General features: G+C 37.1%; 1 protein-coding gene across 5 annotated transcripts in view; it reads left to right on the forward strand.

Annotated features, from left to right (window-relative positions):
• The window catches only part of STAG1 (stromal antigen 1), a 425,662-nt gene extending 412,203 nt beyond the window's left edge, over positions 1-13,459 (forward strand). For all 5 annotated transcript variants that reach the window (XM_037844464.1, XM_037844439.1, XM_037844447.1 and 2 more), the window contains 6 exons: positions 2,905-3,110; positions 6,623-6,797; positions 9,417-9,527; positions 10,099-10,213; positions 11,249-11,329; positions 11,422-13,459. In XM_037844464.1, coding sequence (XP_037700392.1) covers positions 2,905-3,110; positions 6,623-6,797; positions 9,417-9,527; positions 10,099-10,213; positions 11,249-11,329; positions 11,422-11,445 — 712 coding nt within the window. In that variant the 3' untranslated portion in view covers positions 11,446-13,459. The remainder of the gene's footprint in view (positions 1-2,904; positions 3,111-6,622; positions 6,798-9,416; positions 9,528-10,098; positions 10,214-11,248; positions 11,330-11,421) is intronic.
• Positions 13,460-13,698: the final 239 nt, after the last annotated feature.

A 13,698-nucleotide genomic window follows, 5' to 3' on the forward strand; every position in this document is an offset into this window, starting at 1 on the left:
TTCAACTGTCTTTGAATAACGTCTACATAATTACCTTTATGGCACTCTTTCGCTCCCCCTCACGGAGATTTAATGCATTACTCTCTGGTGTCGCTTTTTTCTTCCTGAAGAACTTCCTTTAGCATTTCTTGTCATCAAGGTCTGCTAACAACAATTCTCTCAGCTTTTGTTCATCTGGGAATGTCTATATTTCACCTTCAGTTTTGAAAGATAGTTTTGCCTAGTTATACAATTCTTGTTTGACAGTTTTTTATTTTCAGCTCTTTGACCATGTCATCCCACTGTCTGTTGGCCTCCATTGTGTATTTCTATCTCCTTATGGATGTTCTTTATTTGATGGCAGACTGCCTTCACACCGTTCTTTAATTCTTTAGACATAATTTTCTTTGGTTGGTTGACGTAAGTGCTTTGAAATCTTTATCTGCTGAGTGCAACATCTTGGCCTGCTTTTTTCCCTGTGTATGGATCACACTTCCCTGTTTCTTTCCATGTCTTGTATTTTTTTGTGGAAAACTGGACATTTTGGATAATACATTACAAATATGATACTGCAAAATAACAATTTAGCTATTCTGAATACTGATTCCCTGCGCTTGGTCATTTATTTGTTTAGTGACCTCGATGAACAAACTCTTTTTCACTGTGTACAGCCTCTGATGTCCTTACTGAAGTTTTTTTTCTTTTTACTTGTTTTTATCTTTTGGCCTGGCTACCTTTGGGTTGCCCCTGGGTCAAATAAGTCACTTATTTGTCAAAGGTTTTACTTAAGCCTCCTTGCCAGTTAGTTTTTACCCTTTACTGTTGGATGTGTGTGTGGTTTAAAGGCTGCTTTCAAAGTTTAGGGAGTTTATTTATTTGCCTTATGTTCAGGCAGGGAAACTTGTAAGTTTCCTTTCCTATTGCTCCATGGAGGGCGCACCATGGGTGTGCATACATTCTTCCAAACTGCCAGGGAAGCATATGATTTTATTTTTAAACCTGGCTTTGTAGAAGTTGCCTCTGGATCAGAGTAGCTTATTCTTTAGCCATTCTTTGGTCAAAGGTTGAAGCCCCTTGTGCCAGTGAGGCTTCTTCCCTTTGTTGATTGATAGATCTACCTGCAGCTTGGGGAATTCTTTCAGGTTTGCCCCATCCCCTGCTCTGTTTGCCCCTGACTGGGTGCAGTTTAGGATATGTGCACACTGCCTCCCAATTTCCAGGATTGACTGTGATCCTTAGTGGGGCTCATCTTGAATGTCTCTTTCCCTGGTTTTCTCTGTTAAACTTCTGGCTGCTCTGCTGTTTTACTTGTTGGTATCATGGAACTACCAGCACCCTCTTATTTGCTCCCACCAAAATCTCAGTTGTTTTCATCAACATCCTTAGGCAAGGAACTTTCTACACTATATTCCAAATAAAGTCAGTCCCTCAGGCAGGACTGCAGAGCTTTTCATCATCATGACCTGCCTCAGCCCCTGGCCACTGAACAGGAGCTGGAGTTGGGGGCAGCCTCTGTTTTTTCTCTGTTTGTTGTGCAATCACTGGAGCGGTGGTAGCCCCTGGTTCTCAACTTGCCTTTCCTGGTTTTACGCTAGGAACTTTTGCCCTAGAAGGGAGCTGAGGTGAGATGTTCGTGCCACAGTTTTGTCAGCCTGCTGCACCTGGAGTAGCGTATCTACCCCATGAGTGGGAGCTGGGTAGGAGAAGGGAACCTCATTCTTGCTGGCTGCACCTACCCAGAATAGAACTAATACAACACAAGGCTAAAGGGGATAAGAAACACCCGTGGCCTGCCCCTCACAGGGTTGTCTTAGATTGGGAACTAGAAGGAAAGGATACCCTATTGTCTTAGCCACATTCACCTGAAGTAGAGCTTCTGTAACACAGAGCTGGGGGATGGGGAAGACAACAGAAGGGAGTAGGTCATGGCTCATGGCTCAGGTGCTATAGACTCTAACAGTTCTTATGGAGATTTACTAGATATTTTGAATGAATTTTTCTCCATTTGCTGTATACCCATAGGACAACTACCAGACACTTTAAAATTTTCACCAGTTAAAAGATTGTTTAACCTTTGGTTGTTCTAGAAGTCCTGTTCTGGTTTAAATACTTTGAAAGAAAATTTCATAACAGAAATAAAAAAATCAGAGCCAAACTTCTGATTTTTTTTAACTTTGGTGTTTAAAAGTGTGTTAGGGTTCTCCAGGGAAACAGAACCAACAGAATACATAAATATGTAAATATTATGAGATTTATTATAGGAATTGACTTATACGACTCTGGGGATTGGCAAGTCTGAATTCTCTAGGGCAGGTCTCAAGTTGGGAACTCCATTGAAGGTTTCAGGAGAAGCTGGTTAGCTGAAGTAGAAATAGCAATTACTCTTTATGACTGCTGAAATCATCAGTTCTCCCTTTAAAGGCCTTCAGCTGATAAATGAGGTTTCTTTCTTTGCTGAAGGCAGTCTCCTTTATTGACTTTGTTAATTGTAGATATAATCAGCCATAGATACAAATAGCTGACTAATGATTTTAATCCACAAAATATCCTCATAGTAACAATCAGGTCAGTGCTTGCTTAATCAAACAACTGGACACCATAACCTAGCCAAATTGACACATGAGCTTAACCATCACAAAAAGCAAAGGAAGAAAGACAGGAAGGATATACACACACACACATTCTCTCTCTCATACCCTTTAGTAATATATACTCTTATTTTTAATTATTTTAGGAATATATGAAGCAAAACCTTAAATTCTCAGTCCCTCTCTTCCGAGAGGTAACCCACTGTTAATAGTTTAGTCATATCCTTAGGGATTCTTCAAAACCTGTAGAGAGAAACCCTCAGGTTAGGAAAAAATTAGATAAGTGATGCATAAACTGCTTCCATGAAAATCACTGCTGCTTCTATTTTATTTCTAGTCACTCATACCTAGAGAAATTCCTCACCGAGCAGATGATGGAAAGGAGGGAAGATGTATGGCTTCCACTCATCTCCTACAGAAATTCATTAGTTACTGGTGGTGAAGATGACAGAATGTCTGTGAACAGTGGAAGTAGCAGCAGCAAAACCTCATCAGTAAGAAATAAGAAAGGACGGCCCCCACTTCACAAAAAACGAGTGGAAGGTAAGTGTGCCTTTCACTTTGAGACAAATATTTTGCCTGTTTTATAGAGATGAAACAAATTAGCAGATAATCTGATAAAGCAAGATAATAGTGATACACTTATGATCTCCTTGTGTATTTGATACACACTGAAGAGATTCAGGCAAAAGGTTGGAATAAAGAAAATGGGACAGAAAGGGTCAAAGAGAAATGAGTTGGAGGAGCATAGAGCAGAGAGGAAGAGAGTAACAGAGAAAAAGAGGAAACAGATATAAGGATCTATCAAATTGGTACTCACATCTTACGCCTCTAATATATTAAAATTGAAAATAATATAGCCATAAAGTTGTTCTATTAGCTTTATAATCCTCTTAGTCTGTGGGGAATGGAGGGTTGAATTGACATGAAAATCTGATCAATAGTAGGTATTTGCATATCCAAAAAGACTAAAAATTGCTCTATTAAAACAAGCAGAACATTACTCTTAAGCAAACTTACTAAGAGAAGCCTCAAGTTTCTTGTTCTAATCATCTTCTCCCTTCTTCATACTTCTAATGTATTTTCTCTAAACCAAAAGAGGAGGGCAGTGAACTGAGTTCTGCATTTTTGCTCCTGTTTACAACCTTCTGTTTGTTTATCTTTCAGTATCTCATCTCAGCTACCTAAAAAGCAGTGAATAAATCACGAAAAGTTTTGCTAAAATCTGTGGCAACATTAATTCGAATTTTTAAATCTAATATATCTTTCATTATTGGATTGTTGAGCAAGGACACAAACTCTAAAATCAGATCTATAGAATTCAAACCTGGCTTCCTCATTTATCAGCTGTGTGACGTTTGGGTGTGTTACTTAATCTCTCTAAGCCTCAATTTCATCACTGATCAAATGAAGGATGATCACAGTACTTATCCTGGGGGTTCTTACATTAAGTGAGATCTAAATAAAATGCTTAGCTTAGTACACATTGCTAAGCACAGTGCCTGGCACATAGGGAGCATTCAGTAAATGTTAAATAAATGATTAGAATGTTATCATCATCATCATCATCAACTAGTAATGCCTCTTATCTAACATTAATGACTGGATTAGGCTGAATATGTATTTCAGAGAGAATAAAAGATGAAAATATTTACAGAAATAATGTTAAAGTTTAAGATTTCCTTTCAAGTTTCAGGTTTGGAACTAAAAACTTTCTCAGTTCAGAGAATGATAATACAAAACCCTGTCTTTATACTGTAGGATCCTGCACCTTTTCTCAAAAGGATGACTCCAGTCATTTCTCTTTGAAAAATGTCTTCTAGAGCCTCCTTTATCAGGGTGCCCCACTTCTTTATGGTTTTTTTTTTATTTCTCTATTCCCAATTTTTCTCAAATGTAGTATCTATGTTAGCCAACATCATCAAATCCTTGCTATGTATCAAGAATGTGTTTTACATACATTATAACATTTAATTTATATGACTAATTTTGTTAAAGCACTTAGTACAGTCCTTGGCAGATAATAAATTCTGTATAAATGTTTTATAAATCCTCAACTCTCAGTTCACCACTGTTATCCAAATTTTACACAGAAGAAACTCAGACTTAGATTGTTTAAATAACTATATATAATTCACTAATGGAGTAGTAAATATCCTCACAACCAAGGGAAGCATGTAAGTAAATTAGACAACCTACTTTGGTGATATTAAACTGCAAAAAAGAAGATTTTCTCTGTCAGTTTGAAATTTACCAGTTACTAAGATAGATTGCATATCCAGAACCCCTTAGTTTCATCTATTAGGGATGAGTATGAGAGAACTTTACAAGAAGTGCTTTCATAGGGTAATCTTTAAGAGCGGAAGAATCTGCTCAAGAAGCGTAAGCTCTTCCTGAAGTTATTTATACATTTAAGAAGCATTTACTGAACACCTTCCTTAAGCATTGTGCTAGATGCTGGAGATTAGATATTAATAAGAGTTCAACAAAATAATAAAATAATGAAACAAAAAATAAAATAGAAAATAAGAGCTCAGCAGTACAGAGAGAGAGAGAGAGTAACAGGCAATTTCAATTCATCATGGTAATTGCTTTGGTGGACCAGACACAAGGTTCTCTGGAAACACACATCGAATAACCAAACTTTTAATGGTACATGAAGAATTTTCTGGAAGAGACGACATGTAAGTGGAAAGCTGAAAGATGACCATTGACCAGGCTAAGAATGTAATGATACCATTCTTTTTTGACCAAAAATTTAAAGTATGGCAGAGAATAAATGTTTTGGACTAAGTATTGAATGAAAATTGGTATGAACAGAAGATGATTAAAAGGAGATTCAATAGTGAGCTTCACATCAGTGGAATAACCTTAAGACAATGGGTAGGTGTTTCCAGGGACAGAAGAGTCAATCCAGAATATGCATGTCTGACAAAATATTGGACACCTGAAAAATAATTTAAAAAGATGTAATGCTTGGTGGCAGATGAGCAACCTATTGTGCACACATCTGTGAGGCTTCATAGGGGGTGAAAAACAATGGGATTCATACTATACTTTGTGACTAAACTCTTCAGAAGGAAAAACATAGCAGTAATACTTTATTTGAAGTCTTTTCATATTAAGAAAACAGTTTTAGAATATAGGTTGAAATTGTATAATTTTGTAATATTTTATCAGGGTGTAGTTGAGGTATGCAAATAATGTTTTAGGCTGCCCAAATCTTTATAAACCACCTTCAGAAGGAAAGAACAGTTCTTGGCCCCTCAAAAGAACTTAAATATAATTATAGGGATAAACATATACACATGAAAAATCAGCTGTCAGTGCTACATCCTGTGTAATTAAGTCCTAAGTGAGCAGGAATGATTGTATTTTCTCTAGAAGCTAAAAGAGAATGTTAAGTATGGACTGGGTGAGCAAATCAGGGAAAGCTTCCCTGAGGAGGTAGGACTTAGAGGCATGAAAACAGTGAGTATCTCATCTCATCCCATGTGGATAACTTGGCCAAAAGAATTATTTCTCTGGTGACCAAATTCCATTTGTGCAAGGGGATTTGCTGCTTTTAAAAGCCAGTCAGGCTTTAAGCAGTACTAGCTGGGGCACCTGTGAGGCCCAGCAATAGGCCATATTTATTGCTTGAGCAAAGGACGGTTGGAGAAGGTATCTAGAAATAAAATTACATATTGAATTCTAGAGAACAGAAGACTGTCTGGCCTCATTCTTGGCCTTCTAGAGTGAATAAATCCTCAGAGATGGAGAGAATTAAGAGAGATGATAATGTGAAAAACAGCTAACATTTGAGTGATATAATTAAAACACTACGTCATTTAATATTTACAACTCTATGAAATTAGGTACTGATATCTGCATTTTATATATGAGAAAACTGAAATTTGGAGGTTTAATAATTTAAAGTTATGTAATTAGTGAGTGGTGCAACTGGGATGCAAACTAGGCAATGTGACACCAGAGGCATGCTCTTCAAATCTGTGTTATTAACTGCCACCAGAGTTCACCCATGACATTCTGTGATTCTGACTGGAATTTTACAGATGAAAGTCTGGATAACACATGGCTAAATAGGACTGACACCACGATTCAGACCCCTGGACCCCTGCCAGCACCACAGCTCACTTCCACTGTACTACGGGAGAATAGCAGGCCCATGGGAGAGCAGATTCAGGAACCTGAGTCTGAACATGGTTCTGAACCAGACTTTTTACACAAGTAAGTAGTAAAAATTTGTTTCCTTGGCATAAAACATTTAACTGTTAAAGAAAGTAAAACTTCAAGAAAACTTTATTCATCAGAGCTTATTTTCTACAACCTCCAAAATGTGAAGAATTTCAATATATATACATATATTAATTCTCACAGTGACAGCGTTAGGCTATCAATTTGCTGGTCAATTCATGAGAAAGCAAAGCTATAAATAAAGGGTAGAGAATTTCTATTAGAAGATCTATTAAAAACATTTGCAAGCACTACTGTGGAGACCAGTTCCTCACAGACCTTTAAATGAATGTCTCACCAAGTGTTAATTTCAGTTGGAGTTTGCAAATTCATCAGGCAGGTCTATTTCTTCTTAGGGTCTGGCCAAGCAGATAGATATTCAGGCTACTTCCTTAGCAAGAGCCTGAAAGCATCTCTGCTGGGTTGTCAGTAGTCTGAACCACCAAATAAGTAGACTGGGTTTTACTTTTGCCATCCATTTAATTAATCAATACTATTTTGTCTTGGTTAAGTTTATATTTTAACAGTTGTTAAGAATTGTTAAGATCTTGCTTGATAAATGCTGAGAATAGTTGCCCTCTCTTTAGGAGATCAAGGTCACCCATACTAGCAATTAAAATGTTTTCTAGTACACAAAGTCTTCAGAGCAGCTCTGAAAATTGTTGAGTAGGGTAGGATGACATGACTTTTATTATAAAAATCTTAACTTTTTATTTGTGGTTTTACATCCAACTTTGAAATTTTCTTAGCTCCTCACTGGATGTGTTTCTGTTCACATTGGGGTAATGCTGTGAATTACTCTGATTGAAAGAGAAAATTCTCACTTGAACCAACAAATTTAGTAGTTTGAAAGTGAAAAGAAGTAATGTTAGGGATCTTTTTTGGCAACTTGATTGACTTTTTTGCAAAGGCAAGTAGAAAAGTAACGGAAGGTTGAAAAGAGTGGGGACCCACTTCGAGGAGTCAGAGTGTAAGCAGCCTAGAGAAGCCGAGAGGAAACATGTAGGAACACAAATGTTCTCTCTCCTTCCTCTCTTTGCTCTCTCTTCTGCCTGCAGTTCGGCTCTTGAGGACAGATGTTCTTTGGGGGCTCTCCATCCCCATGTCATATCAAGCCGTTGACAAACCTTTCCTCAGGAAGACTGACTTCTAAATAGAATTGCCTTATACGGTCTACAGAATCTCTAGAGGCACCTGATCAGTTGAATCCCAAACTTAGCACGGCTAACACAGACTTAATGATTTCTTTTCCCTGTGTACTACTGTCGTCTCTGCCCATCCCAGTATTGGCACCATCGTCTAGCTAATTGCTCAAACAAAAACTTAGGAGTCATCTTTGAATCTTCCCTGCTTTGTGGGCTCTCTCCAGTCCTTATCCATAGTTCATTAGGCTCTATCCACAAAATATAGTCTGAGCCACCATCATTCCTCACCTAAATGTTTATAGCTCCTTAATTGGTCTTTCTGCTTCCATTCTTGCTCCTCTACTCTTTATTGTCTACATGGCATAATGATTATCACGCCTGACTTTATAATCTTTGAGTGGCATTTCATAACATGGAGAGTAGAGTCCAGGCTTCCTACCTCGACCTACAAGGGCCTGCATGATCTGGCCCCTATCTCTTTCTTCAACTTCAACTCCTTTTACTCTCCCCCTCATTTACAACACTTGAGGCACACTGACTTTCTTTCTGACCCTTAAACACATTAAGCTTTTTTCCCCTTTCAGGTATGTTGTACTGTTACTTCTACTTGGAACACTATTCCCTCAGATCTCTGCATGACTGTCTCATCATTTAGGGTTCAGTACAGATATTATTTCCTTAGTTTTCCATTTTTTATCTTTTTCACAGCACGTATCAATAGCTAGAATTATTTTGTTTATGTTTATTGTCTTTCCTATGCCACCCCCACCAAAATATAAGCTCCTTGAGGCCAGGGACTCATTTTACTGCTGTATCCCCAACCCCTTGAAGCAGCAATTTGCAAGCAGTAGGAGCTTATTAACAGTTTATTAAGGCAGGTCTGAGCCAATGTTCATTTCCATGACCATGGATAGGCTGCCAGATTAGGACTAACCTTAAATTTCTTGCTTCTTAAAATGTTTTACCTTTCAGAGATTCCCAATGAGGGGACCCCCTGCCTTAATCAGAGACCAGAAGGCACAGAATATCATCTTCCAAGATAGAAAATATATCTTTGAAAAAGTAAACACTAAGATTAGTAATAGAAAATGATCAGATAAGTGCCCTTATTAACAGTTTCTGATCATCTTTCTTTACAATTGTGTTCAGAATGCTCTAGTGAATACATGTTCTCCTTATACAGAAATTCTACCACTGACCCACCCTCAGCCAGGCAAGTACCCTTTTACCTGGCAATAGTTGCAGTTCTGTGTAGATATATGCCACATTCTCACCTGGTCCATTTTATGATTTTTGACCCACACTGTGAAAAGGATTTCACCTTTGGCCCTGGAATAGATCCAGCTAATTCCCTCCTTCATGGAGATTAGGTCAGCCAACTATGACCCTCTTAGCATGGAGCTGCTGATTATGATTAGCTAAATTCATCTTCTGTTGCCACAAAATGAATAACAGTACTCTCTCTTAGTCCTCAGATGCAGATCTCTTGGTTAGGCCAGCCGAAGTTAGAAGACTTAAATCGGAAGGACAGAACAGGAATGAATTACATGAAAGTGAGAACTGGAGTAAGGCATGCTGTGTAAGTGTTAAATCAAGTATCACACAAGCATAACGACTATGTGATGTTGGTCATTTTTTAAAATGACTTGGATATCTCTGATATTTGGTCTTAGAAGAAAAGTTAAAATTATCATTTGGGGTACCATGTACAACATAGGATAGGAATGAAGGACAAGGCACAGGCTCTGGAGGCTTTCAGTGTTAAAATCCTGATGCTGCCCCCTGCCAGTTCTGTGGCCCCAAGCAGGCTCTAAAAGCTGTGTGCCTCAGATTTCCTCATTTGTAAAATTGGGATAATAACAGTATCAATCACTTAAAAGTCTTGTGAGTATTGACACCTAGCTCAAAAAGTGTTAACTGCTATTCTTATTGTTATTGTATTTAATTATCCTTCCGTCTGATAAGTTGAGGTGAAGTCTTGAGTGAACCAAAGGAATGATCCTTAATTATCTTGGAGTTCATTATCATAATTTGTGTAGTTCTTAGTTGGAAGGTATGCTTTCATTTGTTAGAAGAGCTGATCTGAGAAAGAGCCAGAACTCCAAATTGAATGAGTCCGAACAGCTGTCTGACTGCCTTTTTCTTATCAGTCGGGGTCTGATGGAGGATGATGCTGAGCCCATTTTTGAAGATGTGATGATGTCTTCCCGGAGCCAGTTAGAAGATATGAATGAAGAATTCGAAGACACCATGGTTATTGATCTGGTAAAGAAATTTTTCTTCTGTTAAAATATGTGAAGGCATTGGTGCAAGATGATGCTCATGTTCTCAGAACCCTGTGCAGAAAACGGTGAGGTAAGGGGGTGACATTGGCCACCACTGGGCCAATATAGTTCTTCTGGGCATTTGGATGACCATATGTTTTTCAAGCAGTCATATTTTGACTTCTGGCAATAATGAAAACTGGCTTCTTCTTGTGTTCTTGAAAAGAGCTCGTAACAGGTCTGTTTTTCAGCATGTGCATCTGACCTCTTGTACTTTAGATTGGACTTTGACAGGATACACTTTCTCTAACAAAAACCAAATGCAGTATACGGGCTTTATTTGTTTGGTGTAAAAAGACGTCTTTGGAATAAGGAAATTGCATATGGGCTAGATGTTAGATGATATTAAGAAATTATTTTGTCAGGAATAAGCAATATATGGTGGTTATACTCTTTAAAAGTTTTTATCCATTAGAAATACATATTGAAGTAGTTATAGGTAAAAGACATGGGGAAGAAAAAACAGTAGAGGCCCAATGAAACAAGATTGGCCAAATGTTTGACAATTGTTGAAGGTGAGTGAAGATACATGGAAAGGTTTTATAAGAAATGTAAATGAGATCATATCACTCCAGTCCATAAGCTCCCTTCCCCAAATCTCCAGTAGCTTTCCATTTATCTGCTTTGGGGAATTCACCAAGGTTTGTTTAGTATTTGATGAATTTTATAATCATTCTATGACTTGATAGGGAAGATATGTTCTGTGTTTTGTGGGCCAAAAAATTATTTATAAGTATTTACATGTTCAATTTATGTGTCTTCAAAGCTTTTTTTTTTTTTTTGGTCTAAATAATAAAACTCTTAATTTTTTTAAATCTATACTCCAAATAAAAATCAGATTCTTTTCTTTCTTTTCAAAATTGATCCTTAACTGTTTTGCATATTTATGATGCTGTCAGAAATATAGCTGCTTATTGTCACAGTTCATTGTTTTAATGTCTTTCAGGAAAAAAAATTAATTGACTTCTCTTTCTAGCCCCCTTCAAGAAATCGGCGAGAGAGAGCTGAGCTAAGGCCAGACTTCTTTGACTCTGCAGCTATCATAGAAGACGATTCAGTAAATATTAAATTATTGCTGCTTTTTATTTGTGGTTTCTGGGTCCTTTTTATGTATGAAGTTAATAATTGTGTTTCTCATTATTTTTCTAGGGATTTGGAATGCCTATGTTCTGAAGTCTGAAGAAATTTTACAAATCTGGAACTCTATTATTTAGAGCTAGAGGCCTATATACTGTGATAGCTTGTATGGGGAAAAAACACTTTTGATTGATTTGTTTTTTAATCCAATGATTGAGGTCAATCCCTTTTTTGCAGTGACAGAGAAGAGGAGCATGTAAATTATTCAAGGGAATGTTAGTGAATGTCACCTCAGAAAGACTGACCTGAAAAATCATGTGTGTCCTAATGTTGGACTTATCTCAGTACAGATGTGTGTGTGTTTTTCTGGAGGGAGGAAGACATTTTAAATTTTTAAAACAGCTGTCAAGATAAACACTGTTATACACCTGTTTTATGAAAACTCAGCATTGAGTAAAGAAAAAAATATTTTTAACTTTATTTTCCTGTTGTACAATTTAAAAACCGTTTTAACATTTTGCCTTTTTATGTTTTAAGAGCTAACCATTTTTATTAAACCTATGAGTAAGCAGCTCATCCTAATTGCCGAAGAGTGTTTTGGAGCTCACTGGATTTGGTTGACCTTGTGGAACACAGAAATATGGAGAACATTGACAAGCTAAGATGAAATTCTGACACAGTGCATTTCTGCCAAAAACCACACACCCTCTGTGGATATGGATATGAATTCCCAGATTTTATATACTCTTGAATAAAAAGGTTTATTTTTATTTATAAGGGGGCATAAAATAAGAAATGTCCATGCAGCCATTTTTCCAGCAGATGCTGTTACACCATTCATTTTATATAGATTAGGGAGATTCAAATACAGTACATTTTTTATTGGTATTTGTTTTGTGCATTTTTAGCAACTTCTACCAGCAAATAAAGTATTCTCAGTAAAACCAATGGTTCAAGTTATCAGTTTGCTGTTTTTCCCACTTATTTCATGCCCTGCCAAATTCAAATTACACAGACTTCCATTTTCTTAGGATAATCATGAAGAAATCCTAAAGTAATCACTTCGCCATTCAAAACTAATTTTAAGTGTAACATAAACTGTGTCTACTTCCCATACACTTAATACCCTAAAGCGCTAATTTTGTGAATTAATTTTACGGATTATAGAAGTATGTGCTGCATAGAAGTCTGTGATTAGAGGGTGAAGTTCTTAAGCTTACCTTAAAATACAGCTACATTTCAGTGTTAATTGTGCTTATTAAGAATAAATCTTTTGGGGAAAGAAATTATGATCTTCAGGACAGTCTTCAGTGGCATTCTGCTTAGACTTTTATGACTTGCTGCTATTGTTGTTTTCAAAAGCCCACCTAGTCTCTTCCTTTCTGATTTTTTAAAGTAAGCCTCAGAAATTCCAAACCAATACATCCACAGCTGTTTCTGGGCTGTTTTTAAAGTAGCCTCACCAGAATCATAAGGCTTTCTCTTTTTACCAAAAATGAAGAGCATTTAAAAAAAAATCTGTATACCCAATGATTATGTTTTTTCATGAGGGAAAGCAAAATGGATGATTTTATTCATCTTTTTAGTACAGACACAAAATTGAGATTTTTCTCAACATTTGTACAGTTCTGAAAAAAAAACTTGGTCACCAAAAATGTTCTATCTGCTAATGCAGCAATTTCTGGGCTCCAGTTAGAGGAGCTGGAATCTCACTTTCTTCCAAAACTATGGGCTTCACTGGAAGAGAAGGGGCAGGAATGATTGGACTGTCCACCACACCAGCCCTCCCTGCCTGTGGTTCTGGCCAGGAAGCAAGCCATGAGGTGCCCTGGCATATCCACAGACTAGTACTTTGCTTGACAGTCTTGTGTGGAAAACAAATGCTAACTTAGAATTGTAGACTACCATGCAACAACAGAAAGGCTTAATATCTACCCCAATGGGTTTCCAGTTCAGTTTGAAGTCAATCGAATTTTTGTATTTTTCAGTGTCTCCTTGATTGGTTTTGCTAGTAATTCTGTAAATTGTACATTTGCAATATGAGGTTTTTTCCTTTTGTACAATTTGAAACTGATGCTTCACCTTTCCTTTAATAAACTATTCAAAATCAGGCTTGTGGTAGTCATCCTATTGTTGCTACTAGGTAAAGCTTTAAAGAGACTCTTTTCCTGTCCTGCGGCTCTTAGGAGAGTTTGCTCTTTAAGATAATTTGTTAAATGATGGCAAAATTAATGTATTAGTGAGGATTTTTTCTTTTTAAGAATGCAGAAATTTAGGACTAGCTTACCAATTTTCTTTCATTCCTTAGATTTCCCTGGCAAGAGTGAGGGAGTAGGTAAACCAAGTAGT

Source organism: Choloepus didactylus, chromosome 1, assembly GCF_015220235.1.
Source record: "Choloepus didactylus isolate mChoDid1 chromosome 1, mChoDid1.pri, whole genome shotgun sequence".
Taxonomy (NCBI): domain Eukaryota; kingdom Metazoa; phylum Chordata; class Mammalia; order Pilosa; family Megalonychidae; genus Choloepus; species Choloepus didactylus.